At 55.6% G+C, this 26,416-nt stretch overlaps 1 protein-coding gene and 1 long non-coding RNA gene across 2 annotated transcripts; one reads left to right on the top strand and one right to left on the bottom strand.

The window, feature by feature from the left end:
• Positions 1-228: 228 nt before the first annotated feature.
• Positions 229-15,106, bottom strand: POLD2 (DNA polymerase delta 2, accessory subunit). The gene is made up of 11 exons (XM_005312375.5): positions 14,904-15,106; positions 14,156-14,419; positions 7,354-7,475; positions 4,986-5,109; positions 4,524-4,638; positions 3,446-3,644; positions 2,340-2,420; positions 2,096-2,253; positions 1,681-1,808; positions 1,096-1,197; positions 229-489 (listed from the first exon to the last, which is right to left on the bottom strand). The coding sequence occupies exons 2-11, from the start codon at positions 14,373-14,375 to the stop codon at positions 332-334; spliced, it is 1,407 nt and encodes a 468-aa protein (XP_005312432.1). The 5' UTR covers positions 14,376-14,419; positions 14,904-15,106; the 3' UTR covers positions 229-331.
• Positions 15,107-16,224: 1,118 nt separating this feature from the next.
• On the top strand, positions 16,225-21,659 carry LOC135981534 (uncharacterized). Its single transcript, XR_010598589.1, has 3 exons — positions 16,225-16,636; positions 18,683-19,998; positions 20,596-21,659. It is a non-coding gene; the product is annotated as an uncharacterized LOC135981534 (long non-coding RNA).
• Positions 21,660-26,416: the final 4,757 nt, after the last annotated feature.

Genomic DNA, 26,416 nt, shown 5'->3' with positions numbered 1-26,416 from the left:
CCCGGGGAGGGAGGGACGCCAGGCCCAGAGCACACTTAGGCGGATGTAGCAGAACCAGCTCTCCCCTCCCCCCATGCCAGCGCAGGCACTTCCATCCCCGCAGATTGGTGGGTGAGCTGGAGATGGGTGCACGCAGGCCCCCAGAACTGGCCAGTAGGCAGAGGCCCTTCCGGCAGGCCCGTCCCCTCAGCCACCCCAGTGCTGGAACACTGCAGCCGCAGGCAGAGGGAGGGGAGAGGTATTTTTATTTGGGTCCATTTGCACCCTGTTGGGAGCAGACTGGCGCCTCCTCCGGCCCACAGCGGGCGGCCCGGCTCTGCCCCACCCTGGCTCAGTGGCTGATCTCCATCTCACTCTCGTCCTCCTCAGCGCTGAAGCCGGAGAAGCTGATTGGCTGGCAGGTCAGGTTGCGCAGGTTGATGAGGCAGGCCGTCTGGGTGGCGCTGAAGTCGGGAATGGTCACCAGCAGCACCTGCTGCCCATCCGCCCCTGCAAGGCAAACAGAGGGGGGCTGAGCCGCTCCCCCACCTAGAGACCGGCACTGGGGGTCGCCTGGCCTGGGCCCCCGGCTCAACCCCAGCCACGGAGCCGCCACATTTCCCACACGCTGCATCGCTCGTGCACCCGGATCCCACTGCTAGGCCGGGAGCTCTGTCCCTCCCCAACCCCACGGGGGCTGGTGGGGGGTCAGCAGCCGTCCTGCCATCTGGGCCAGAATCTGGGTAGCCACGGGGTCACCTCCAACTGTGGTTCATGTGACCAGCACAGAGGCCCAGCTCCTGGCTCTACGGGAGTGGGCCGCGTACCCAGCCCAACCTCCTCCTGCATGTGCTGCCCATGTGCCGCCCCTGGGTGCTGCCCCTGCTGAGGGGACAGCTGGCTGGGTCTTCCCAGCATGCACTGGTGCACATCCATCCAGCAGTGACACGTATGGTAACCATCTCAATATGAGAGCGGCAGGACCCCACATTCTCCAAGGACACTGAAGATCCGGCTGCTGGGGCCTCCTTTCCCTCCCGGCACTGTCGTGGCGAGGTACCCGGAGCAGCCCCCCCAGGGCACAGTGCCCAGCCAGCAGGCCTCTAGGCCCCTCACCTGTGAGCTCCTTGGATTGGAAGCGTGGCGCATTCCCGCAGAAGTAGACGTGAGGGCAGTCGGTGAAGATGAAGGGGTCGGACTTGTAGAAAGGGTAGCAGCCTGGAAGACGAAGCAGGCTGTTAAGGAGCGCCCGGCTCCGTGCCCTGAGGGCGTAGCTAGATATCAGCAACAACTCCACCCGCAGGAGCACCCTACCAAACAGCAGGACGGCCGCCTGCCCACCAATGCCAGTGGCCACATTGGCAACTAGTGCCTCTTGCCAACTCCCAGCCCCATCCCTGCTGAGCACTCCCAGCTCTAGGGGCGATGCAGAGAAACAGGGCTGCTGGGCCAGACCCCTCCCCACCCTCCAGAGTCGGGGGTTTGTTCTGCTGTCGTTCTCAGAGCCAGCAGGGCTGGGACCTGATGCTCAGAGTCCAGGCCCGCTAGCGCCCTCCCGGGACACCTGCCCCTGCTGCACGGCAGCTCTTGGCCACCTGTTCCCAGCCTGGGGTAGGTGTGAGCCCCGCCTCCAGATCCACTCCCCTCAGCGCCATCTCGGCTCACACGCTCAGAGCTCCTCCTGCCTGCCCAGCCCCTTACCAAGGGTGTCTGGGGCCGTGGGGCTGAGGTGCCCGACACGCAGCGTCCACTCCAGGATCTCCAGGTAGTCCTCCATGCTGCTGTATTTGAAGATGTCATTGACGTTCTGGCCAGACGTGCCCAGAAACCTGGAGAGCAACGGGAGTCAGGCTGCTTGCAGGCTGAGTTGTTCCCCAGTGCCGTCCTCACTGCCCAGCCCTGAGTGTTCCAGCTCAGGAACCCACACCACTTCCCACCACACCCCAGGCCTTTTGCTAAGCCACTGTCAGCTCCCGCCCCGTGCTGCCCAGCAGGTGGAGGGGTGGGGCTTTCCCTGGCTTCCCTCTGGCATCAGCATGGACCCAGCAGCAGGGGCACAAAGCGCTGCCCGTTTCTGTTTGCCATGCCGCCCCTGGTGCCAAGGAAAGGGCTTTACCGGACCCCATCGATGTCGGCCTGGTAGGGGTTGGTGACCAGCTGCAGTGTGGAGTAGGCGCCCGCTAGGGGGAACATACAGTGATGCAGCGGCTGCTGGGGCAGCGTGTAGTTAGTGGGGTCAAACTCGCCGGGCATCACGTCCACTGGCACGGAGGCCTACAAGCAAAGAGGGGGCAATCAGAGCCGGGCTCCCGCGCAAACCCCCCTCCAGGAGCAGCGGTCCCCGGCCCCAGCCCCCTCACACTGAGCTGCAGCAGGATCTCGTCCAGCATCTTCACCGCCTCCACGCTGGCAGCCTGGGTCTTCTTGGTCAGGTACTTTGCCTGCAAGAACAAGTCCGGAGAAGCGTCAGAGGAGCAGCCTCCTCAGACCAGCCTCTGGGGCCAGCATGGTACCTGCTGAGCCAGCCATGCCCCAGGTGGGCACGCGCCAGGACAGGCTGGGCGGCCACAAGAGAGTGAGCCCCAACTCACGTGGCAGCTACATGGGTAAGGAAGTGGAGCCAGGTGCCAGCTCCCCCTTGCCCTGGTATGATTCCCATTGCAGGCCCAGAGGGTGGCTGTGGTCTGGTGATGCTCCATCCCCCGGGAGCCCCTGGCTGCCCAAGGGGGGCAGCACTCACCCACCGTACGGCTGCTCAGACTCCTCCCCGCTGCAGGCCATCTGCCAGCACTGGCTCCTCTGCTGGCTAGGGCTGGGCTCTCGGGCGCTGGCCATTTGACCCCACTGGAGGGTGCCCCTTCCCCCCACATCCTTACAGGGCAGAGGAGACCATGCAGACCCCAGCACAGCTCCCCATGGGCGGCCCCTCCCTTCGCTAGCCCGTTTCTAATCCACCCTCGGGGCTGTTTGCCCGCCCAACAGGTCACCAGTACCACAGGGAGGAGAGGCAGCTGGCAATGACTAGCCCTGCCTGGCGTGTGTAACTTCCTGGCCGCGAGGAGCCGCCTCTCTCCCGGAGTCCCTGGTCAGCCCAGGCAGCTCCCTAGCTAATTCCTCTGCCCCAAGTCAAGGGCATGGCCCTGCCAGCCTCTCCCAGCACCCAGATCCCACAGGGCATCTCCAGCAAGTTTCGCCTGGAACCTGGGCACGTCCAAAGATCCAGCATGGCGGCCTGTGCCCAGCCCAGTGCCCGCTTCCCCTGCCCATGCAAGTACCACTCTGAGCAGACAGATGCATTCAGTGCTGGGAAAAGCACCAGACCGAGAAGCCTCCACTGACCCACACAACCAATGCATCCTAGGTAGCGTCCACCTGCCCCCTGCACGGGGGGGGGGGCGGGGGGGGCGAGTCTCTGGGGCTGCCAGCTGGTGCCAGCAGGCCACCGGGGCACCCTGGGGGCCCTCACCTTGTTGATGGTGTCTTTGTTCTGCGTGTTCTGGCTGAGCAGGTTGCCTGCCAGAATGACCCGGGAGATCTGTGCCGCGCAGCTCTGCTCGCCCTCGGCTCCCAACTGCCCCGTCACCACGTCCACCAGCAGCTGCATGCCCAGGAAACTCTCGCCGCTCCCGCCGCCGAGGCCCAGGCCTGACACCAGCAAGACAAACCTGTGGCCCAAAGCAACAGGTGGGTATCCTGCCGTCCAGCACACCCGGGCAGTGGGCGGGTTACCTAGGCCTGTGCGAGGCCTCGCCATGGTAGCCAGGCCATTGTTACCAAGCGGGAGAGCACACAAGGGAGATGAAGCTGCAGAGTTCAAGGCCAATTTCAGGCCAGGCAGACCCAGCAAAGGGCTGAGAGCTGGAAGGCACCAGCGACACTGCAGGGTTTGAACACTGGCGATGCCGACCCTTGCAGGGTGTCTGGGACCGTCCCTTGTCATGGGGCAGCAGGTGACGGCAGTGCTGGCATCAGCAGCGGGCACCTGGGGAAGGGGATCGGAGCCCCAGCTCCATCAGTTGTTCGCTGGCACTGAGACCAGGGAGGGGGAGGCGCCACTCAGCACTGGGAGACGAGGCAACAATGGACTTCAGGCCACTTCGCCCCTCCCTGCCTGGGCCTTCCCCTCCCGACACAAGGAACAGGCACGGCAGGCCAGGTGCAGAGGGGGATGTTTTAGAATACCAGGGTTGGAAGGGACCTCAGGAGGTATCTAGTCCAACCCCCTGCTCAAAGCAGGACCAATCTCCAGACAGATTTTTACCCCAGTTCCCTAAATGGCCCCTTCAAGGATTGAACTCACAACCCTGGGTTTAGCAGGCCAACGCTCAAACCACTGAGCTATCCCTCTCCCATGGAAGAGCCTCTGCAAAGCCCTGGGCAATGGGCATCCTCAGCTACTTCACCAGCCCCTGGCTTAGAGGCCTGGTACCTACTGCTACCTCTGCACTACAGGGAAGGGGAGTCAGGCCAGAGACACCCCCTCATGGCTGGCACTGCCCCATGTTCACACTCCTGGCAGGGTGCCTCGGGGGAGGCTGCCTCACCTGTCGGTACCGGGCCCTCTCCGGGGCAGCTGCCGGGGCAGGTCGGCAAAGCAGTGATCTTCCACCACGAACTTGCCGTCCTCCCTCTCCGAGCCGTAGACGGCGAGGATGGTCCCTGAGCGGCAGCACGAGGGAGAAGCAGCGTTAGGCAGGTCCATCCCAGCCTGCCTGCAGAAAGCCAGGGCCACACACGGCACCCACTGCGCCCCACCCATGGCTCTGCTCTCGTCACTCAGGGTGCCAGGAAGGGAGAAGAGCCTGTCCTGGATCCAAGTGAGCCAGCCCGCGCCACTCCTCCCACCCCCTGCCACAAACAGGGAGCTCTGCTGATGTTGCCAGGGCATTCAGTACTTGGCACACACCTGTCTGGTCTATGCCCGTTGGGGAGGAGGGAAGGGCCTACAGCCTGGCACAGGGGGGCCAGGAGCTGCATGGGACCGTGGCAGCTCCGGCGCTCTGTACCTGTCACCAGCTTCTGAATGTCGACAGCTCCCTCCAGCTTGATCCGCTGCAGTTCATCCTCCAGGATCAGCTCGTCCGACTGGTGGATGTATTTGGTGCGGGGAGGCTGCGGCAGCAGGTTGTGCTGTGGAGACAGGCCAGGCCATCGGCAAGCTCTAGGAACAGAGCGTGAACGGCCCCAAAGGCTCCCCCGCCATCAAGCAGAGCAGACGCGTGACCAGGGTCCAGGAGCAAATGGAGAGCCCTGCACATGAAACATGGGCCCCAGCAACTCGAGCGCAGCGACCTGTTTTTTAAAGCCACGCTCTTCTCGGAAGGCAGAGCTTTGGTACCGAGCCACTATCCCTGCTTTGCTGGAGCTGCAGGAACTTTCCAGGGTCTCGGCAAAACAGTCTTTGTTACCCAGGTGCAAATGATCATTGACACATGTTTTCTCCTCACAGTTCCTTCTGGTGCAGAGGACATGCAAACAATAACTTGGAGACCTACCCAAGGAGGATGTTACTCATCCCGGTGGTACCTTCTGCCAGAAAGCCTTCCGCTGGACAGCCTTAGAATGTGTCTTTGCAATCATTACACAGGGGAGAGCACTGCTCTGTTTGCCTAGAGTTGGCAGAAAGGCTGCAAGCTTTATTCCTTAGCAAAGGCCTTCCTCTTCCCAGTGGCTGAGCCTGGCCAAGTCATTTGAACAGGACAGTGAGGGATTCGAAGCTGCCTGGGGCTGTCTGTGCATAAGGCTATGATTTTGGCACAAAGGTCATGGTGTCCACAGTAATGGTGAACGTGAATCAATTTCGGGACAAGTCCACCCCACACTTGCCTTGCAGCAACAGCTCCCGTCTTTTGGGGCGGTGACTGGTTCCCTGCTCTGGGCGCTGCGACCTGGGGCACGGAGTGTTGGTGCCACGCAGGTCTAGTGCGTCCACCTGCACCCGCCCCGCCACAGAACCCCAGTCAACTTTGGCCCGTCTGCCTCTCTATCTCCATCTATGGAAGGACGGACATGCCAAGCCTGAGTAGCGCTGGAAGCACATGGGCCAGGTCGCAAAGCCCAGACCTGGGCCAGCCCAGCGGGACAGGAGCTGGGTGAGTGCAGGGTAGGCTCCCTTTCCACCCACCCTCCTCCTTTCTGGGACTTACTGTTTTTTTCTGGCACCAATGCTGTGAAATTTACTAAAAATTTCTGTGCCAAAATCACGGCCCTATTTACGAAAACTATCTGCTCGTTATCTTGGTCTGATTGTTGCCAAGGGGACGGACTGTAGGAATACATGGGGTTAATTTGCCAAAGAGGCTGTTTGCAGACAGGCGGCTGACGGACAGCCAGGACGAGTAACTTTGGGTGTTTCTACCTCCAGTCCCCTGCTAAGCGAGTCAGAGTAATTTGTCAAGGAAGGAATGGGTTAGGAGTGGAGTCCAAGCTTGTCAACACAAGGGAACGAAGATCACTCCCAACCAGAGTTAGAAGGGCACGCTCCCAGAAGCTGACAGAGAGTTATGGGCTACAGGCTGACAGCCAGGGGGCAGAAGTCTGGAGTCAGACAGGCCTGCCTAGGACTTGATGCGAGATAAATGGATAAACAGATCCTTTGTCATTTTAATACCCATTTCTCTGCACTGCTTTGAGGCTACAGTTAAACAAAACACTCTTCGTTTAGGGAGGCTGCTTAGGGTCACTAAACGCCACTGCCCACAAGCCCCCCAAAGGGACAAACCGCAGGTGCCAAACCCAGTCGGACTTGCTGGGTCATAGGTTGGTTCCCAGGCGCTGTAGCCAAGCGTGGGAGAAAGGCAGGATTCCACTGCAGGAGAAGTAAAGGTCCAAGGAGCAGCGCTCAGAAACACCACTAAGGGGGCAGAGATGCAGCAAACCCAGTAGTCACAGCAACGCTAGGAAGCATTTGCAAAGGGATGGTGTCATTTCAAAAAACAGAGGTGGAAGCAGTTCCAGGAGCTATCCCTGCCCACATCCCTCCAGCAGGGTTTGTGCTTGGACAGTCCCAGCCCCCTGTTTTAACGAGTCTCTCTCCCCCTCAAGCCAAATGTACAGCTGGGGAAACTGACTCTCCGGGCCAGGACGCAGCACAAAGTACCATCACACTCCCCAGACTCAGAGCACAGAGAGCAATTCAGCCAGCGTGATGGAGGCTGCTGGGGTGACAAAGCAGGGACTAAGCATTCAGGGGATTTTTAAATGTGAAAATAGACACACTCCTTCAAGGACAACTCGGAGTTCATTGTGGTCTGCCCTGGTGTGGGCCCCTGCACTGAGAGCAGGCAGGAGATGAAAGGGGTCACCCAGCCTGACTGCTCATGATCCGAGACACCATTTGCTTGCGAGGCTCTGAGCCCCTCCCACCGTCATTACCTCCTCGCTGATCTCCCGGAGGATGGAGGGCTGCAGCTGCATGGACTTGAAGAGGGTTCCCACTATGCAACACTTCTCTGCGGTCTGCAGCTCACACAGCTTCTTCACGGCTATGCCGCTGCCTGCAGAGAGAAGCACAACTCAGCCTCTCCGGACATTCGACTGCCTGAGGGACAGGCTGCGCTCACAGCCACCCCGGAGGGGGGGTCACACAACATGGCTATGGGACATCTAAAGGGACGGGCATAAACTCTAAGGGAGAAAAATGGGGGTAGGCATGTGAAAGGGCGTGGGACTGGGCGAAAGAGGGTAGGATTGGTAACTGGTGAGTGCCAGGCTTCTAAGGGCAAGCTATGTTCTATGGGGCTAGTCCCCCAGGGAAGCTGTCACAGAGGCCTAGACCAGCCAAGCACCTGAATGCACTGTAGACAGCAAACCTGCGTGGGGCAGTGGATCTGAGGGAGCAAGAGCTGTCTCTTCTGTGTCTGGGAAAGGAACCCCTCAGCCCCCCGAACAGCTAACCCTAACTCGAGATCCCCGAAGAGGCCCAGGAATAACGGCTCTCCCAGTGCCCAGAGTCGCCATCTTGCCTTCGACTCATCCCAGTTCTCTGCGCCGTCACCAAGAGTATCGACACGCCATCCGGGGAGACAGAGCTCAAGCCCATGGGTCCCTGCGGCCCCACACCGGGATGTCAGTGCAGCAGGCAGGACACCCAGCCCGTGACACAGAACCCACATCTCTATTTCAGAGAAACCAGCAAGGGTAAGGTCGTGTCTCAGCTAAGCCATCCACAGGGCCCTCGGGAGCTGGGATGTCCCAGGAGGTCCTTTTTATCTGCGGCCGTTACCCTGTGATCACCTCCAGCCTGAGTTCCTTGGGGCAAGGGGCAGAAGGAGCCTGTTCTCCTAATGCACAACAGGAAACAGAGCTCCCATGTGATCCCAACCCTGGGTGCAATTGCTACACTGCTGTGCGTTTTCAGGGGAGGGCGATTACTCACTGGAATGCCTCCCCTAGGGCTGTGGGAATACTTGGCCCTTGGAGTCATTAAATCCTTCCAGTAATACTCTCTAGCTACACCACCTGTTCCTGGGCTGGGTGCTGGAATCCCCAGGGGATATACTCCTGCCTGGGGGAGAGGCCAGACTACATGATCACAGTGGGTCCTCCTGGCCTTTAAAATACGAATTCTCTGGCTCTGCGCTGAAACAAAAGGGGATGGCGCCCTCTAGTGCAGCCAAGGAAACGGCACTGATACCAGAGCAGCGGGCGTTGAATTCTCCAGCCCACACTTGTGGGAAGGCAGAGCCTGGTGCTGGCAGCTGGATTCGGCCAGCAGTGGAACATGCCAGTTATCAAAGCTGAGCGGTCGGGATTGGTGACCATCCGACGAGAGGGGCTGCTGGGCAGACAGAAGGAAGTATTGCTTCAAACAACACACAGGCAACCTGTGGAGCTTGTGGCCGGGGGATGTTGTGAAGATCAAAAGTATAACAGGGTTCAGAAAAGAAGTAGACAAGTTCATGGAGGACAAGTCCATCCATGGCTATTAACCACGATGGTCAGGGATGCAATCCCCTGCTCTGGGTGTCCCTAAGTCTCTGACTGCCAGAAGCTGGGATTGGACGACAGGGTTTAGATCACTCGATATATTGCCCTGTTCTGTTCAATCCCTCTGAAGCACCTGGCACTGGCCGCTGTTAGAAGACAGGACACTGGGCTAGATGGACCACTGGTCTGACCCCGTACAGGTATTCTTAGGACTTCAGTCTGGGGATTCAACACAAGACCCTGGAAATTCTGGTCCCCTTCCACTTGCCAGCCAAGACCTGAGTTCAGGATTTGCCACTTCCCTCACAACGCTCAATGATATCACTAACCACAGCCGCCCAGGGCTGTCGGTACCGGCGATGCCACTGACATCTGGATTGTGCTCTCAGCAGGTGAGTAAAGGAGAAACCGATTCCCCTAACCGATTCCCCTAACATTTACACATTGAGAGCTGAGCCCATCCCAGGGGCTCACAGATCAGACTGCCTGCTCTCTTTCCACTCTGCTCACCGACATACCGGGCTGTTTGACCAGCACAGGTGACAATGGGAAAGTCAGAAATCATAGCTAGAGGGCCACTGGGATCACTAGCCCCCCAAATGACCTTTGTTTTCTTATTTCAGTGCAAGTAACCAGAACTCTGCTTCACCCCGTAGATTGACACCCCAGCCGGCATGCCACAGCCGGCCTGGAAACCCAGCACCCCCCTGCCCACCGGGGAAAGGGAGAACTGTCATCAATCAGGACACACTCATAGGTTTCAAGGCCAGAAGAGGCCGTTACAATCATCTAGACTGGCCTCCTGCATCGCCCAGGCCAGAGAACCTCACCCGGCGATTCCTGCATCCAGCCCAGAACTCTGCTCAGGACTCAGCATGTCAGCTCTAGAGCTCTTCAGTGATGTTAGCTGAGTACGTACACATACACAGCGTTCAAGCCAGAGATTTACAAGACCACTCCAGGAAGCAGGACAAGGACGGTCAGTCCTTCCCGTGGGGCCTTGCCCTCCCTGGGCTGCCGAGCTCTGATCAGCCACAACAGTTCTGGCTGTTCCCCGAGAGCAGGGCTCAGCACTGTGGCTGCACTTAAATTCCATTAGTTCCTGCGCAGCCTAAACAGGATAGTTAAAAAAAAAAAAAAAAAAATTCCTCAGGCTCCAAGACAAATGTTGAAATAGAAATTCCACGAGAGGCTCAGCTAATCTAGACTCCGAGGCTGATTCTGGGTCATTTCCCTTGGCATTGGGCCTCTGTTCTTCCCCGAGGAAGTCAGGGAGGGGCTCAAGGACATCTATAGGGGAACACACTGCAAGAGTCTCAGACACAAGGCACTATAGAAAGGTTAAATGTTAGTCTAGCTGCACCCAGACTCTCAGGCTAGGAGCTGTTAGGGTTTCATGAGACGATTAAGGCTGAGGCTGGCGAACATGGAGATGAAGGATGGGCTTGTTTACACAAAAGAGCTATTCCAGAATAACTCCTCATGTGGGGGGGGGACACACAATCCAGAACACAAGTGCCTTTTCCCCCATTTAACTTCACCCTCTTCCAAAAGAGAATCCATTCTGGAAGCTAAACTGAAGGAAGGCACTCGCATTCTGGAATAAGTGGGCCCACGTGGGGAGTCATTCTAGAATAATTATTCCTGATTAGCTATTTCAGTACATTTCCAAGTGTAGATAAGCCCGGGGAGAGAAACCCCTAAACCTACTTTTATACTGGATTGTCTCCCTGTTTTCTTGTACTCCCCAGTCTGACTGTATCACCTGCTGTGTCTGGTCTTAGACTGCAGCTGTTTACGGCAAGAGCTGGTCTTTTTAGTCTATGTTTATTCAGGGCCAAGCACATGGTCTAAGACTGGCCTAGGTGCTACCAGTTATTAATCCTGGCTGGCTGCTGCTGCCTCCCACAGGGATTCCCCCACTCTTGGCATTAACCCTTTTGTTTTCAAAGGGAACCCACCAAAGGGTGCATGCATGTAGGGAGGAGGAGGTGGTTGTGCCTGATGAGTGAAGAAAGCCCGTGGAGGAGGCTGACTTTGTCCTTTTCCTGCTAGGAAGGTTCTCTCGGCTCATTTCACATTAGAATGAAGGCTGTGCCTGCCACAGGAGGGTACAGACAACTGCAAAATGAGAACGCTTGTGAGCCCGGACAGATCAACCAAGTGGAAGCTGATTAGTTGAGAGGGGAAGTGGTTTAGAGAGACTGCCTGCAGCTTTGCTTTTGTTAGTCTCTCTCGAATCCTGCCAACACACACACATTGCAGCACTTTAACGATCCCGGGATAGCTACACTGGTACAGCCTCCACTAGTGTGGATGCAGTTACATTGGCATAAAGATGCTTATACCAGGACAGCTATTCTTGTATGGGAGGGACTTGGGGCAGCCACAGCCCTAGGGCCAGCAAGAATTCTAACTAACAGTGATAGAAGGCCACTGCTCCCCAGTGTTAGTTTGCACTTTGCTGGGAGATGCCACTTCTGCTGTTTATGTGAGAGTTTGAATGCACTGCTAGTGCCAGGGGCTGGACAGGCAGCCCAGGAGAGTCAAGCCCTGTCTATCCCCATGCAGGACAGGTACAGCACAGAGCGCAGAAGGACAGGCTTTCCACCCCAAACTGGCCCTGACCAGCACACCTAGAGGGACCCACCACTTCACAGAGGTAACTCAGATTCATAGACTTTGATGTCAGAAGGGACCATCATGATCATCTAGTATGACCAGTTTGTGATCACAGAATATCAGGGTTGGAAGGGACCTCAGGAGATCATCTGCTCCAACCTGCTGCTCAAAACAGGGCTAATCCCCAGACAGATTTTTGCCCCAAATCCCTAAATGGCCCACCTGAGGGATTGCACTCACAACCCTGGGTTGAGCCAATGCTCAAACCACTGAGCTATCCATCCTCCTCCCCCCACACTAAATGCATGTGATGAGAATGGGATTCAAACCCACGTGTACAGAGCACAATGGATTAGCAGTCTATCACCTCCACCACTCAGCCACCTCATCTGAGCTCACAGAACCTCACCCACCCACTCTTGAAAAAGCCCCCTAACCTCTGGCTGAGTTACTGACGTCCTCAAATCATGATTTCAAGTTACAGAGAATCCACCATTTCCACTAGTTTAAACCTGCAAGTGACCTGTACCCCATGCTGCAGAGGAAGGCAACCCCCGCCACCAACTCTGACAATCTGACCTGGGGGAAAATTCCTTCCCAGCCCCAAATCTGGCGATCAGTTCAACCCTGAGCATGTGGGCAGGACCCACCAGCCAGACACCTGGGAAAGAATTCTCTGTAGTATCTCAGAGCCCTCCCCATCTAGTGTCCCATCTCCGGCCATTGGGGATAACAGGAGATTTCATCCTCCACCCTCAACCTGGCTGCCAACCAGGGGCCTCCATGAATGACCACTGTGGGGGGCTCTGATGGAGACACTTGCCCGCTAGTGAGCATCCTGAGATAATCAACTCACTTAACCCAGGCCAATGAAAAGCTACCTGATCGAAACAGCTCATGCCTGGGCTGGATTCAGACAATCAGCAGCCTAGCAATAAAACACTCCACTCTATCATCATACCCCAGAGCCAGCAATTTCAACACCATTACAGGACACTGAAGCACTTTGTATCAATTCCCCGGCTATTCCTTTGTCTTCTGAACGTGACCTTTAACATCTAGCAAACATCATCTCCCCCTGTCTACCAGTATCACAAGCCAGATGCCTTGGGTTATTTAAGGATTTAGATGACCACGTAGCAAATAATCCAGCATCACCAATTCCAAGAGAGCAAAAATCATGAACGAGCCCTCCCACCTCAAAATCATGAGACTTTTTAAAAAACAATTAATCTGGGCTATTTCCTTGACCCTTTGTTTGGAGCTTTTAGCAGTCACGTTTCAAGCTTTTCTCTGCAACCATTTTTTTTTTTTTTAAAAGCTGGGATTCTCCCATAATCACCTGCCTCCAGGAGCTGAGGCTTCAAGGAAAACACTAAATACCGCAAGGCACACAATAACATTGAGAGAGCGGGCAACAGTGCAACACCCTCAAAGGTGGGCACAGCTCTGGGAGGGGGCTTGTATAGCAGCACAGTGCCCAGTAAAAAAGATTTAAAACCCCCTACAGAAGGAATTCAAAAGCAAACCAAGAAGCTGACCTGGCCAGATGGCATGAAATTCTATAACAACCATTTGTCATGTTCTCCTACTTATGGGGGAGTCACACATTGGCCAGTATCTTCCAAAAAGGAGCCAGTTATTTATCTTTAGCCAGTGAGTTCTAGCATCTGCAGGCACTTGCACCATACAGTGAAATAAGGAGGGTGCCTGCCAGCTATGCTATTGCACATCATTTTAGGGCTGAACTACGACACTCTACAGCAGTTACATGTTTGAAAGGAAACTAATTCAGATACAGTAATTCCATCAGTAAACAGCAATGCAGCCCACAGGAGCAAGGAAATGACCACTTAAACCTGCAGTCACCAACCCCACGGGATCTCTTGCTCACACACCCCGCACTCTGCTGGAGACATACTCCATAACAATCTTTCCTGGCTACCGAGTGCCCATCTCAGACTCTTAATGCTACCTGAATGTAACTTTTGTATCAGGAACAAATGCCTCCTTTTTGGTGAGCCCAGTGAAAGCTTTTCCAGTCCAGAGTCACTACTTGGCAATGGGAGATGTTTTCCCACTGAGCTGATGTGCTAGACACCCTAAGCCTTTGGAGCGAGTCCCTAACCTGACAGGAGCAGGGCTGGAATTCAGGGCAGACAAAGCGTTTTCTAGGACATGCCAAAACTTCCTCATGGTTCAGTTGCTTGGAATTTTGTTTTGCTTAGAAACAGCTCTCTATATCCTTCAAAAAACAGAGAGACAGCACACGGCTTCCCAGCAAACAACAGTTTCCCCCACTGCCTGGCAAGTGAAGTATGACACTGGGATTCACCCTCAGTTGGTTTCAGCTCTTGTCCAAAGGCAGGTTTCAGGACAGGCAGTGAGGGGCATGGATCGACATTCACATCACACTCCCCAGCAGTACCCGGCCCAAGCCAGGGAAGCTAATGATTCAACCAGCAGACCAAATTCAGTGATGAATCCTGGCCACGTGCCACCTGAGGCATGTTGCGCATACACTAAGGACAGACAGCTAGACACCATTCTGGGAATTTTCTCCTCACCTGGGATGTTACCGTCACCTCGTTAACCAGACAAAAGTATTTTGTGGAAACGAACTTACCCCATTTCTGCCGGGCTCTCTCCAGCAACAGGGGTCTCATCTGAATAAGGCGAGTGGCGTAGATGTGGGCATATTGGCGATTAAAGCTGCGCTCCCCGAGCCTGAAGTGCTGGGAGCAGTTAGTATATGTGGAGACGGGCACTCTGGCAAACGTGGAGGCCTCTGCTGAGGGTGGCGCCAGCAGGCCCTGGGCGGTGCGAGCTGCCTGCTCCGAGAACATGGCTGGCAATCGAGGGGCTCCTGGCGGGGCCAACAACTCTCCACCTAGGAAGATGACAAGCTCCTGTTATGAACAGCTTCACTCACTCCCTGCCCCTGAACCCCCAAACCCACTCCCCAGCTCCTAGGATGACACGTACCCCGCCCCTCCCATCCCCTGCTTCCCAGCCGCTGGAGTGACATGCATGCCCCCTGACATCCGCCATTCTTCAAACCTGGAGTGACATGTCCACCTCCCTCTCCCCCCCCCCTTCCACCATCCCCCACTTTCTAGGGTGACACATACTCATCGCAAATTCACCATCCCCTGCTCCCCAACCCTTGGGGTTACACATACCCCGCCCCAAACTCCATCCCCCGCAACCCACCACCCAGGGTGACATGTGCCCACCCAAACTCCAGTCCCTCACATGCTGCCCCCCAAATTCCAGCCCCCCCAACCCAGCCCCTGGGGTGACACGTGCCCGCTCCTCGGGCGGCCCCCCCAATATATGGGGAGCAGACGCAGGTTCCTAGGGCGCTGACGAACCTGCCAGGACCTGGGGCAGCCCCCGCTCTGCCGGGGCCCCTCACTCCCGGGCTGCCAACGCCAGAGGATGACGGGGTCAGGGGTCAGGGCTAAGGAGGTCAGAGGTCACGTTCAGCTCCCGGCAAGCGGCAGTGCCTCCCGGGATGGAAAAAGCGCCAACGCCGTAACCCGGAAGCAGAAGGGTCTGGCGGAACTGACGTAGCGAGGGAGCTTGGCGTCTCCTGGGAAACCGGCCGCGCCGCTAGGGGCGGGGCTCCCGTGGGGGCGGGGCTCCGAGATGAGTTTGGCCCCCGCTCCCTGGGCAGGCGGGGCCCTGGGGGACCCCGGGCCCCGCCCTAAACAGGTCCCCGCCATGGCCCCGCCCCCTGCCCTGGAACCCCCCGCCCAGACATGCCCCCTCCCAGGTGTTGTGTCCCCAGCTTGGCTTCTAGGGTGCCCCCTCCCCGCACAGGCCAGGCCCCCCCTGGGCCAAGTGCACCGGCTGCCCGTGGGGGGGGCGCAGCAGGGATCCCACCAAGCGCCCTGGCTGGGGGGGTGGACGTACCCTGAGCTCCATGGGGGGGTTACTGCCCCCCCCCCCCCCATGGCTCTGCCAAGTCCCCAGTGTAGAGAAAGCCTGATCTGTTCATTGTTCTCGTGGCTCCTCTCTGACCCCTCCCAAATTTACCAACATCCTTCTTGTATTCAGGCCGCACCAGCCTACAGCGTCTGCTGCTCTGGGCAGCTCAGGGTCTCTCTGGGGGAAATGCACAGGCCAGAACATCCTAGCAGTGGTGCTGTGCTGCCCGGAGGTCTTGGACCCTCTGCTAGAGCTGGGGGCGGGGAGGCTACTCGCCCTGTGGCCTTCGAATCAGTGAGGTGTGTCCCTGCAAACCCCGGATCATTCTTGTCTCTTGCGCTAATGTTGACGTCGCTAGGCCTCACCCTAGGTAACTCGGGAGGCCACTGAGTGTCAATGAAGCCTTCCTGCACTAGGCCTAAGTGAACCAAACTCTATCCTTCCATGTTTAAACTCTAATCAACCTCAAAAGCCAGGTGCAATTGGAATATGTAAGCAACCAGTTATCTGTGTGCAACCCGCTGCTCAAGCAGTAATAATGAGGCCTGCATGTTTCTGGCTAAAGGGAAAAAGGACAAGATAACGGTTTAAAGAAGTTACTAACAAGCTAGGCTTATAGCTGCCAAGAATGACTTAACTATTACCAGGGACGGGAGGGGTAGAGGGAGGAATGGGGGGGAGAAAGGGAGGGCTAGAGGGGAAAGGGGGGGGGTGAGGCTTAACTGCAAAATGTATAAAAGAAGAAAAACTGTTCCTGTTAATGTGCTTGATTTGAGACTTGCCAGTCTCCTTGCACCGCTTTGGGATCCCAAATAAACTTGGTTTGCTTCTCCCCCTGGTGTGTTTATTGACGCGAAGCACACTGGGCAACGAACCCACTGTTGCTGTCCTCGAGCACACCTGTGCTGGCAACAGTTTTGGCGCCCAATTTGGGGCTCGAGGCTGAAATTTAGCCTTGCCCGGACCCCTCTCGGAGGTCGACAGATTGCGGTGACGACTGACGCCCAGCGCGCACTGGTGACTTTACCAGGGGCCTCGGCGAAGACGTGGTTTGGTCGACCCCAGAGGGCACAACGGTGCAACGCGCTCGAGTAATGGAGAAGCAGCTGCGGGCAACGGTGGGGAACCGGTCCCATGGATAGGGCGACGGTGCAGAACCGGACCCTTGGATAAGGTAGGAACAGTCCAGTGGGGACTTTATCTGTCTTGACCTGGGGACGCCCAGTGTCTCCCTATGGGGCAGGGACAGAGTATGGCAGGCAGGGCAAGGTGTACACCCTTGGAATGCATTCTGGTGAATTGGAAAGTGTTTGGCGCAAATCCAATAACTAAAAGTAAACTGAAAAGGTTCTGTACAGTAGACTGGCCTCAATATCAGCTAGAGGACCAGGAAAGGTGGCCACCGGAAGGATCACTTAATTATAACACAATCCTTCAATTACTTTTGTTTTGTCAGCAAACGGGTAAATGGAATGAACATATGTATGTACAGTTGTTTATGTTGCTAAGAGATAGGTTAGATATTTTGCAAAAGTGTAATTTGACTCCGACCGGTTCGGTAGTAGCTACTGTTAGTCCCCAGAACCCCCCCACAGCTGTAATGGCAGGTCCGGTGTCCCCTTCGGCTATCACACCCCCACCATATAAAGACAAGGTGTCTCAGGTCCCAGAGATTGCCCCCTCGGTGGAATTTTATCCGTTGATCACTGAGACCATGGTGTCCAGACATGGCTCAGATAGGAATCAGGCCACTACTATGCAGGTTTACACCCATGTGCCTTTTAACCCGGTGGACCTAGCAGCCTTTAAGGCACAGGCAGGGGAATTCTCTACGAACCCAAGCAAGTTTATCTCGGTCTTTGAAGGGTGCCTGGCTAGCTGTAAGCCTGACTGGGATGATTGTAATGTCCTTATGCGGACCCTGCTGTCTGAGGTGGAGCGTAATCAGGTTGTGCCTAAAGAAAAGGAAAAGAGGCAAGCAAAAATGATGGTCGCAGCAGTACAGGCCGGTGGCAGGGGAAAATTCCAGGAAGGTGGAAGGGGCCGGGGAATAAGAGGACGTGGGCGCCCTGGCTCACAGGAAAGGTGTCTGGGTCGCAACCAGTGTGCCATATGCCGGAAGGAGGGACATTGGAAAAATGAGTGCCCCGAAAGGGAAGCTACCCCTATAATGACAGCGAAGGATCAAGAATAGGGGTGTCAGGGAAGATGGACTATCCTGCCCCTGGAACCCCAAGTAAAAATGCGGGTGGGAGATTCGGACATAGACTTTTTAATAGACTCTGGAGCTGCACGAACCGCCGTAAACCAACCCCTGCAGCTGCCTATGTCAGAGTCCCTCACTGTGGTGGGGGCCACAGGGAAAGGAACCAAGTGCCCAGTATATACCCCAGCGGAATGTGCTTTGGGAAACAGAACTCTATCTCACAAACTGGTTTACCTCCCTGATTGTCCAACGCTTCTACTAGGACGGGACCTGCTTTGTCGCTTAGGAGCCACCCTGCATTTCACCCAAGATGAAATAACCCTCACCTTACCCCCAGAGAATACCTGGATAATGACCCTTGCAATTGAGCCCTCAGACATGCAAGCCCCAGAGTGGAGCAAGTGGGAAGACAAAAGGAGGGTTAAAAAGCAGCTTTGCTAGACAGTGTGGGCCCAGGGATTTAAAAATTCTCCCACTCTGTTTGGCCAGGCCCTGGCCAGAGACTTGGAGGAGTGGGACAATGAGGACAGGATCCTCCTCCTGCAATATGTGGATGACTTGTTAATTGCCGCTGTGGGTCTCATCCCTTGCCTTAAAGCCACTGTGAGCCTCCTGAACTTTGTTGGACTCCTCAAAAGTGGGTGTGCTCGTCCTGGTTTGTTGCTCCAAAGCTCTGTATAGAAGTTATTTTACTGGAAGGGTGTATAATGGCAATGTGTATGTGTTCATTGTTGGGAAAAGGTGTATAAGTGAAGAGTGGAAGTTTCCTTTGTAAGTTAAAAGAAGCCAAGAAGGAGAGCAGGAAAAAGAACAGAACGAGTTAACTGAGGGAAAAAATATAGCTAGCAAGCTCAGTCCAAAGATAAGATGCTGGCACCATCCAAGGACACTACCCAGAGCTAAGACTTGGCCGACAGCCAAGAAAAGGGGGGGCCTGAATGTGCCCAAGCAACTATGAGATCTGCAAAACATTGCCAGGCATTAATGAAATGTGTTAGGTTTCTTTTCTCACAGATAAAAGAAGTGCTACCCAAAGACCCTAGCAGCCCTGCCATTCATTGAAATAAGGAGACTGAGTCTACGTAAGGTCCATCAACGAAAAACTGCTTTGGCTCCACACTGGAAAGGCCCTTTCCAAGTCCTGTTAACCACCAACACCGCTGTAAAGTACCAAGGACTGCCCATCTGGACCCAGGCTTCTCACTGTAAAAAGACCCCTCCACCTCGGGAGGACTCTCCGACTGATGATAAGCCTATTTAAAGACAGGGTGATGTGCTAGTAACCTCTCCCCTGTATGATGCTGAACCACACTGTTTCAGGAAAAGAGAAGAAGGAACACTTGCTTCACTGAAACCACAAAGTCCAGGAATTCCTGACTACAAAAGACATTAAGAACTGACCCTGGTAAAGAAACAAAGAATTATACACTGGCAGGGAGGCTCTTACACCCCTGGCCTCCCAGGTACAGGCTGAATGTCTAGTCTGCCAAAAGAACAACCCTCGACCAGGAGTGTCAGTGCCACCAGCCACTCTGGAACCTACCCCAGGCCCAGGACTGGTTTGGCAAATAGACTTTACTGAGTTCCCCCGGACCCAAGGATTCAAATACCTTTTCGTCTTGGTGGATCGATTCAGCAGATGGCCTGATGCCTTACCCCTTGTTTCGCTCCGCATTCGCGCTCTCCCAAAGGGCAGGTGTGACGTTATTGACATAAACTGGGACCGTATAGATCATTGTTGCAACCAAGGTCCTGTAGTGGCACCCAAATCTTGTATAAAGGGGGTCAAATGGGGTGTCTAAGACAAGGTTATGGTTTACTGGTTATGATTATGCTGTCTATATGTGTGTATCAGTTTTGTGGTCGAAGTTATGAATATTGGCTCTATACTGTCTGTATGGCAAACTTATGCTATGCTTCTGGGTGACATCCCAGACAAGCTGAGATTAGCTTTGCCTAGCCTGCTTGATGGCCCATTAAGGACCATCAGCTATACAATGGACCCATTGAGAGAAGGCAGATACGCCTTGTAACTCAGCAAAGTATGCAGAGACTGGCCCATGTGACTCCAGACTCCATTTTGCTGTAATTTTCCACGGTAAGAACAAAGGTGTTCTTACACCTGGAAAAGACTATATAAGGCTGATGCCTCATCTCCATCTTGTCTTCAATCCGGCTTCTTACCTCTGGAGGAACTTTGCCACACGCTGAAGCTTTGAACAGAGGACTGAGGACCCATCCCAGCGGGGGATGTATTCCAGAGACTTGATTGGAACCTGCAGTTTATTCCATTGCTGCTGCAAGCCTGAACCAAGAACTGTGCCATTACTGTATGTAATTGATTCCATTTAACCAATTCTAACTCTCATCTCTATCTTTTTCCTTTTATAAATAAACCTTTAGATTTTAGATTCTAAAGGATTGGCGACAGCGTGATTTGTGGGAAAGATCTGATTTGTATATTGACCTGGGTCTGGGGCTTGGTCCTTTGGGATCAGGAGAACCTTTTTCTGTTACTTGGGTATTGGTTTTCATAACCATTTGTCCCCGTACGAGTGGCACTGGTGGTAATACTGGGAAACTGGAGTGTCTAAGGAGATTGCTTGTGAGACTTGCGGTTAGCCAGTGGGGTGAGACCGAAGTTCCCTTAGTCTGGCTGGTTTGGTTTGCCTTAGAGGTGGAAAATACCCCAGCCTTGGATTGCAACTGCCCTGTTTAAGCAATTTGTCCTGAGTTGGCACTCTCAGTTGGGTTCCACCAGAACCGCATTGTCACAGCAGGTTAGGGCTCAGTCCCTTCGAGATTATGTTTGGAAGGGCATGGCCTATGAATTCTACACCGGTTCTGGCAGGGAAGTGGGAAATGGGGTGTGGCTTTTTATCTCAGTATATGTGCTCTCCGTCTGCTGTTCTCTGTTCTCTCCACAGGTATACCAGAGATTTGCAGCCTCTCCCGCTGGATGCCCCTGTCCATTCCTTGCAGCCAGGCGATTCTGTTCTCATTCGGACCTGGAAGGACAAGCCTCTCCAAGAGAAGTGGAAGGGACCCCACACCGTCCTGCTGGTCTCCCACACAGCAGCAAAGGTCAAGGGACACAAGAACTGGATTCATCACTCCCGTCTGAAGGCAGTGCCCGCTCCTGAACAGTGGACCGTCCAGCCTACGGAAAAGGACTACCAGCGATGACCTGGGACTTAAACTGTTATTCAAAAAAAAAATAATATCTGCTGGGAATGCCCTGTGGTCTCTTTGGACAGTCGCAGCGCACTCCCCGTGAAAAGCGTTGGTTGTGTTTACTCTCACAGGGCCGGCCTAACCTGGTGGCCTGGTCCTTTTATTTTTAATCTGCCTACTATTGGTAATTGATATTTTGTGGGTATTTGGGGAATTGTAATTGTTAGGCCCTAGGGTCACCTGCCCAGCATGAGTTCAGGTCCAGGGTCTGCCACAGTGGTACTCTTTGCCATAGGGACACTCCTTTCGTTACCTCCCGTTTCCCCCCAGGTACATGTGGGATGGAAAGGGATCCCTACTAACTTGGACACAAACACATATGAGTCCTTGAAGGTTTGCTTTGCCCAAGAGTTTAACCTCTCTAACTGCTGAGTATGCTCCCAAATCCCGCACCACGCAGCAGGGTTACCCTGAAGGGTGGTCCCCCAAAATTGGTCAGATATCTGTTGGGGATGGTTCAGTAGGGGAAGAAATACCTCGGGTACCCCCTTGTCACAAAACTGTACCATTGAATCCCAGTATGCATTAAGGGACAACCCCTGGCCGCCCCAGGCAGCGTAAATCTTTGTATGCCACCTCAGAGCCCATTAAGGAAGGAGACAGGTTGGGTATGATCCTCCTCCCATCCTATGGGGTGGAACGGCTAACCCAATTTTATCATAGGCTCTCTGTGTTTCTCACCACATTCGCCAATGAAACCTTGGCCATAGAGAAGAGCCTTAACTCAGAGCTATACCAGCTCCAGTTGCTGTCCCTGCTGTGCCCCCCCGTTCCTCAAAAATCCCGGCATACCCTCTCATTGAAAACCCCAGCTTCATAGCACTTAATCATATCTTGTCCACAGAATATGAGAAAACTCAGCCAAAAGCTTGTTGAGTATTCTCAAAGGAGGGAGTTGTTGACGTCGCTAGGCCTCACCCTAGGTAACTCGGGAGGGTGGAAGGCCACTGAGTGTCAATGAAGCCTTCCTGCACTAGGCCTAAGTGAACCAAACTCTATCCTTCCATGTTTAAACTCTAATCAACCTCAAAAGCCAGGTGCAATTGGAATATGTAAGCAACCAGTTATCTGTGTGCAACCCCCTGCTCAAGCAGTAATAATGAGGCCTGCATGTTTCTGGCTGAAGGGAAAAAGGACAAGATAACGGTTTAAAGAAGTTACTAACAAGCTAGGCTTATAGCTGCCAAGAATGACTTAACTATTACCAGGGACGGGAGGGGTAGAGGGAGGAATGGGGGGGAGAAAGGGAGGGCTAGAGGAGAAAGGGGGGGGGTGAGGCTTAACTGCAAAACGTATAAAAGAAGAAAAACTGTTCCTGTTAATGTGCTTGATTTGAGACTTGCCAGTCTCCTTGCACCGCTTTGGGATCCCAAATAAACTTGGTTTGCTTCTCCCCCTGGTGTGTTTATTGACGCGAAGCACACCGGGCAACCAGGGCCGGCTTTAGGAAGGGCGGGGCCCCGGCAGGGATGACTAACAAAAAAAATAATGTAAAAAAAAGCCTTTCATTTCTTCCATGTATTATTTACTTTCCATAACTATATAAATAATAAAATTATATATTCTGTACATTGCATCATATATGCTGTTGATCGGTTATTAATGAGCTCCATTTCACGTGTGTGGGTCACCGCCACTCCCTGGGGGTGTGCTAGGGTGACCAGATGTCCTGATTTTATAGGGACAGTCCCGATTTTTGGGTCTTTTTCTTATAGGATCCTATTATCCCCCACCCCCTGTCCTGATTTTTCACACTTGCTGTCTGGTCACCCTAGTGGTGTGCACATGTGTGGGTCCCAGCTGCTCCCTGCCCCCCTCATTGAAGCAGGTGTGCAGGGTTACTGCCCTGGGAACTGCAGGGCACCAGTGGACATGGGGCTGGCTGGAGGCAGGGCAGGGGCTCACTGGAGGTAGGGTCTGGCTGCAGGCAGGGCAAGGGGTGCGGGGCTGGCTGGAGACGGGTGTGTGGGGCTGGCTGGCTTTGGGCAGGGCCGCAGGGGGGTGTGGCAGGGATTGCCTGGAGGTAGGGCAGGGGTGCAGCAGGGGCTGGCTGCGGACAGGGGGTGCAGGGCTGGCTGGAGACGGGGCTGGCTGCGGGCAGGGCAGGGGGTGCCGGCTGGTGCGGGGACGGGGTGCAGCAGAGGCAGCTGGAGCCCCGGCCCTTTAAATAGCCCCCGAGCCCCCCGCTATCCCAGGGTTCTGGGGGCTATTTAAAGGGCCGAGGGCTCCCCTGCTTCTACTGACCCGGCCCTTTAAATAGCCGCGGGAGCCCTGGGGAAGCAGCGGGGCTCCAGTGGCTATTTAAAGGGCCGGGGCGGTAGAGGCAGCGGGAGCCCCGGACTTTTTAAATAGCCCCCAGAGCCCCGCAGCCCTACCCCAGGGCTCCAGCAGTGGGGGTCTGGTGGCAATTTAAAGGGCCTGGGGCTCCGGCCCCTGCTGGGAGCCCTAGGTCCTTTAAATTGCCCCCTGGGGAAGCCGGGCCACCCTGGTACAGCGCACCGGCTCTTGCCGGTACACCGTACCGGGGCTTGGGCCCGGGGCCCGGGGCCCGATTCAGGGGAATTGGTTGAATTGGCCTAAAGCCGGCCCTGGTGGGGGTATGGCCACAGCGCCGCAGGGAGGGGAACCCTGAGGTGTGGGGGCTGGGTGGGTACTGGGAGTTCCTCCTGAAGGGACGGGGGTTGGCCAAGGTCACTCAGCCCCGGGGTGTGGGAGGGGGACAGGCTGAGGACACTCAGAGCCCCAGGCAGTGGGGGGGGGCTGAGGGGAGGGACTGGCCAGGGGCACTCAGAGCTCGGGGGAGGGGCTCTGCGGGGGGGGGGGGGCACTCACAGCCCCAGGAGGTGGGTGGCGGAGGGGCGCACAGGATTTCAGTAATTCCCTGGCAGTGAAGAGCTGCTGGCGGCAGGGAGGAGCCAGCCGTGACAATCCCCACTTGGGATCCCTGGCTGGGCTAGTGGCTATGGGGGCCCGTGGCCAAGCTGCAGTGGAAGGTGACCTGAAGGAAATGCCTCGGCCTCCAGCTAGGAAGGGCCTGGGCCAGCAATGACCCACCGTGCAGTGTCCCAGCTCCCTGCCCCACACCTGCGGGGCACGGCCCCTCCTCTGTAGGGAGGTTGGCATGTACCTTAGCGCTGCTTCCTCCATCCCCAAAGGCCTCTCCCAGCCAGTCTCTGGCAACCCCTGCCGTTCAGTACGCACATTACCCTGCTGTGGCATACCGGGGGGGGAACCCCTCGGGGATGGGGGGGCTGTCACACTGCTGCTCTGTTCAGAGAGGCTGGCACTTCTCGCTTCTGCCGTACGAGGGGCAGGTGCTGCTACCGACTGCTCCCCCTACCCCCCGCCCTGCTGCGCTCTGGGGATGCTGCCCTGCTGTGGAGCTCTCAGGTGTCTTGAACTGGAATTTGTTTGGAGAGAAACTGCTAAGAAGCCCTATCAGCCCCAAGCAGAGAATACCTGGGAGCCTGCCTGGGTCGGGCGGGTCTGGTACAGCCTCCCGCCAGATAAGGCTCTTCCCTGGACCTGCCACTCATTGGAATCTGGAACGATTCCCTCCGAGGTAACACCCGGGGCAGCCAGGACAGGGCAGGGCACGGCCTGCTCCCCGGGAGCGTTAGGGCTTTCAGGAGTCAGAGGTGCCAGCGGAGCAGGTTGTACCTTAAAGCAGTGAAGGCAGTTGGGGGGGGGGGGGGCAGAGGAATTGGGTGCTTTGCCATTGCACTTGATCAGCTCAATTTGAAAATTCTTTCAAAGGAAATCCAGATGTATACATCTGACTGGGGTACATGTACACACATACACACGCACACTCACATGTGCACACACTCATGTGCACATACACGTACACGCATACATACACACATGTACACATACACATAGGTACAGATGTACACATACACGCACACACGCTGTCCCTGGAGCGCCCCAGGATGCGACTGACGGGGTGGCTGGCTATTATGGAGGCAGAAGGGGGTTGGGAGAAAATAATCAAGAAGAACTTTTGCTGAAAATGCAAACCTAAGCTGGAAATCTGTGCAGGGCTGGGTCAGCGAAAATGATCTTTTGAGCTGTTCTTATTAACCGTGGTCCTGTACTTCCTGGTTTGCGTCGGACCCAGGCAGGAGACTGGGCTGCTCTCAGCTGTAGAAGCCATTGGAATGAGCCAGGTCGGAATGAGCCAGGCCCTCAGAGCCTTCTGCCACCAATCGCCCCAGCAGTCACTGATCCACACCAAACCACGTCCTTCCAGTCAGGCAGTTTCATATGCACACGTCAAACCCTTGGTTTGCCACTCAGACACCACGGTGATGGGCACAGTAAGGCCCGAGAGACGCTAAACAGGCAGAAAGACAAGGAAATAGTGGCCCTGCCTACAGGTGTGTGTGTGGTGCAAACGGATGAACACCAGTTGCTGGCTGAAGGCACAAACTTAATTCCCGCATCTCCTGTCTGTCAGCTATCGTTCGCTTGGCAGCCTGAGCTCCGATTTCTAACGCAGCGTTTTGCTCTGGCCTATTGTGGTTCTCATGTCCGGGGGCGCCTTGGCCCCTGGTATCAGGAGCGGTGCTAAGGAGGCTGCTTTTCAAAGGTCCTTAAGTAGGGTTGCCAACTTTCTACTTGCACAAAACCAAACACCCTTGATCCAACCCCTTTCATGCCCTTCTCTACGGCCCCACCCCCACTCACTCCAGCCCAGACCACCTCTCTCAGTCGCTCGCTCTCACACCCTCACTCACTTTCACTGGGCTGGAGCTGGGGGTTGGAGTGCAGGGAGGGGTGAGGGCTCCGGTGGGGATGCGGGCTCTGGGATTGGGCTGGAGATTAGGGGGTTGGAGTGCCAGAGGGGGATCCGGGCTGGGACAGAGGGTTGGGGTGCGGACTCTGGGAGGGAGTTTGGGTGCGGGAGGGGGCTCAGGGCTGGGGTAGGGGATTGGGGTGGGGGTGTGGGGTCTGGGAGGGATTAGGGTACAGGAGGGGGTTCCGACCTGGGGCAGGGGGTTGGGGTGCCGGGTGTGAGGTCTGGGAGGGAATTTGGGTGTGGGAGGGGGTTCCGACCTGGGGCAGGGTTTCTGGGTGTGAGCTCCGGCCAGGCGGCGCTTACCTCAGCCAGCTCCTGGTCAATGGCACACCGGTGCTAATGCAGGCTCCTGACCCCTGGTCTCCCTCCGCTGGCAGGCTCTGAGCAAGGCCTGCCCAGAGAACATGGATGACGAGCTCTCGATCCTGCTGACAGCACCCCCCAGCACAGACAAACTCCAGCACATCTTGGAGGTGAGCAGAATGGGGAGGGGCCGCAGGGGTTTTACCTTAGCCCTGGGGACTCCTAGAAAGAAGAGACTGGAAAATCCATATTTCTATTGGATCCTTCCGAGTATGCATTGGTGATATAAACTCACTGGGTGACCTTGGGGTAACTCACTTCCCCCTTACGGCATCAGTCTTCTCCACTATCAAATCTACACTGGGGAAGAAGGACAGAAGCCCCGACAATCACCTTCACCTCTGGGTGTC

The sequence above is a fragment of the Chrysemys picta genome, chromosome 2, assembly GCF_011386835.1.
Source record: "Chrysemys picta bellii isolate R12L10 chromosome 2, ASM1138683v2, whole genome shotgun sequence".
NCBI classification, from domain to species: Eukaryota; Metazoa; Chordata; order Testudines; family Emydidae; genus Chrysemys; species Chrysemys picta.
Note: the sequence above shows the minus strand (reverse complement) of the source record. Positions and strands in the feature narration are given on the sequence as shown.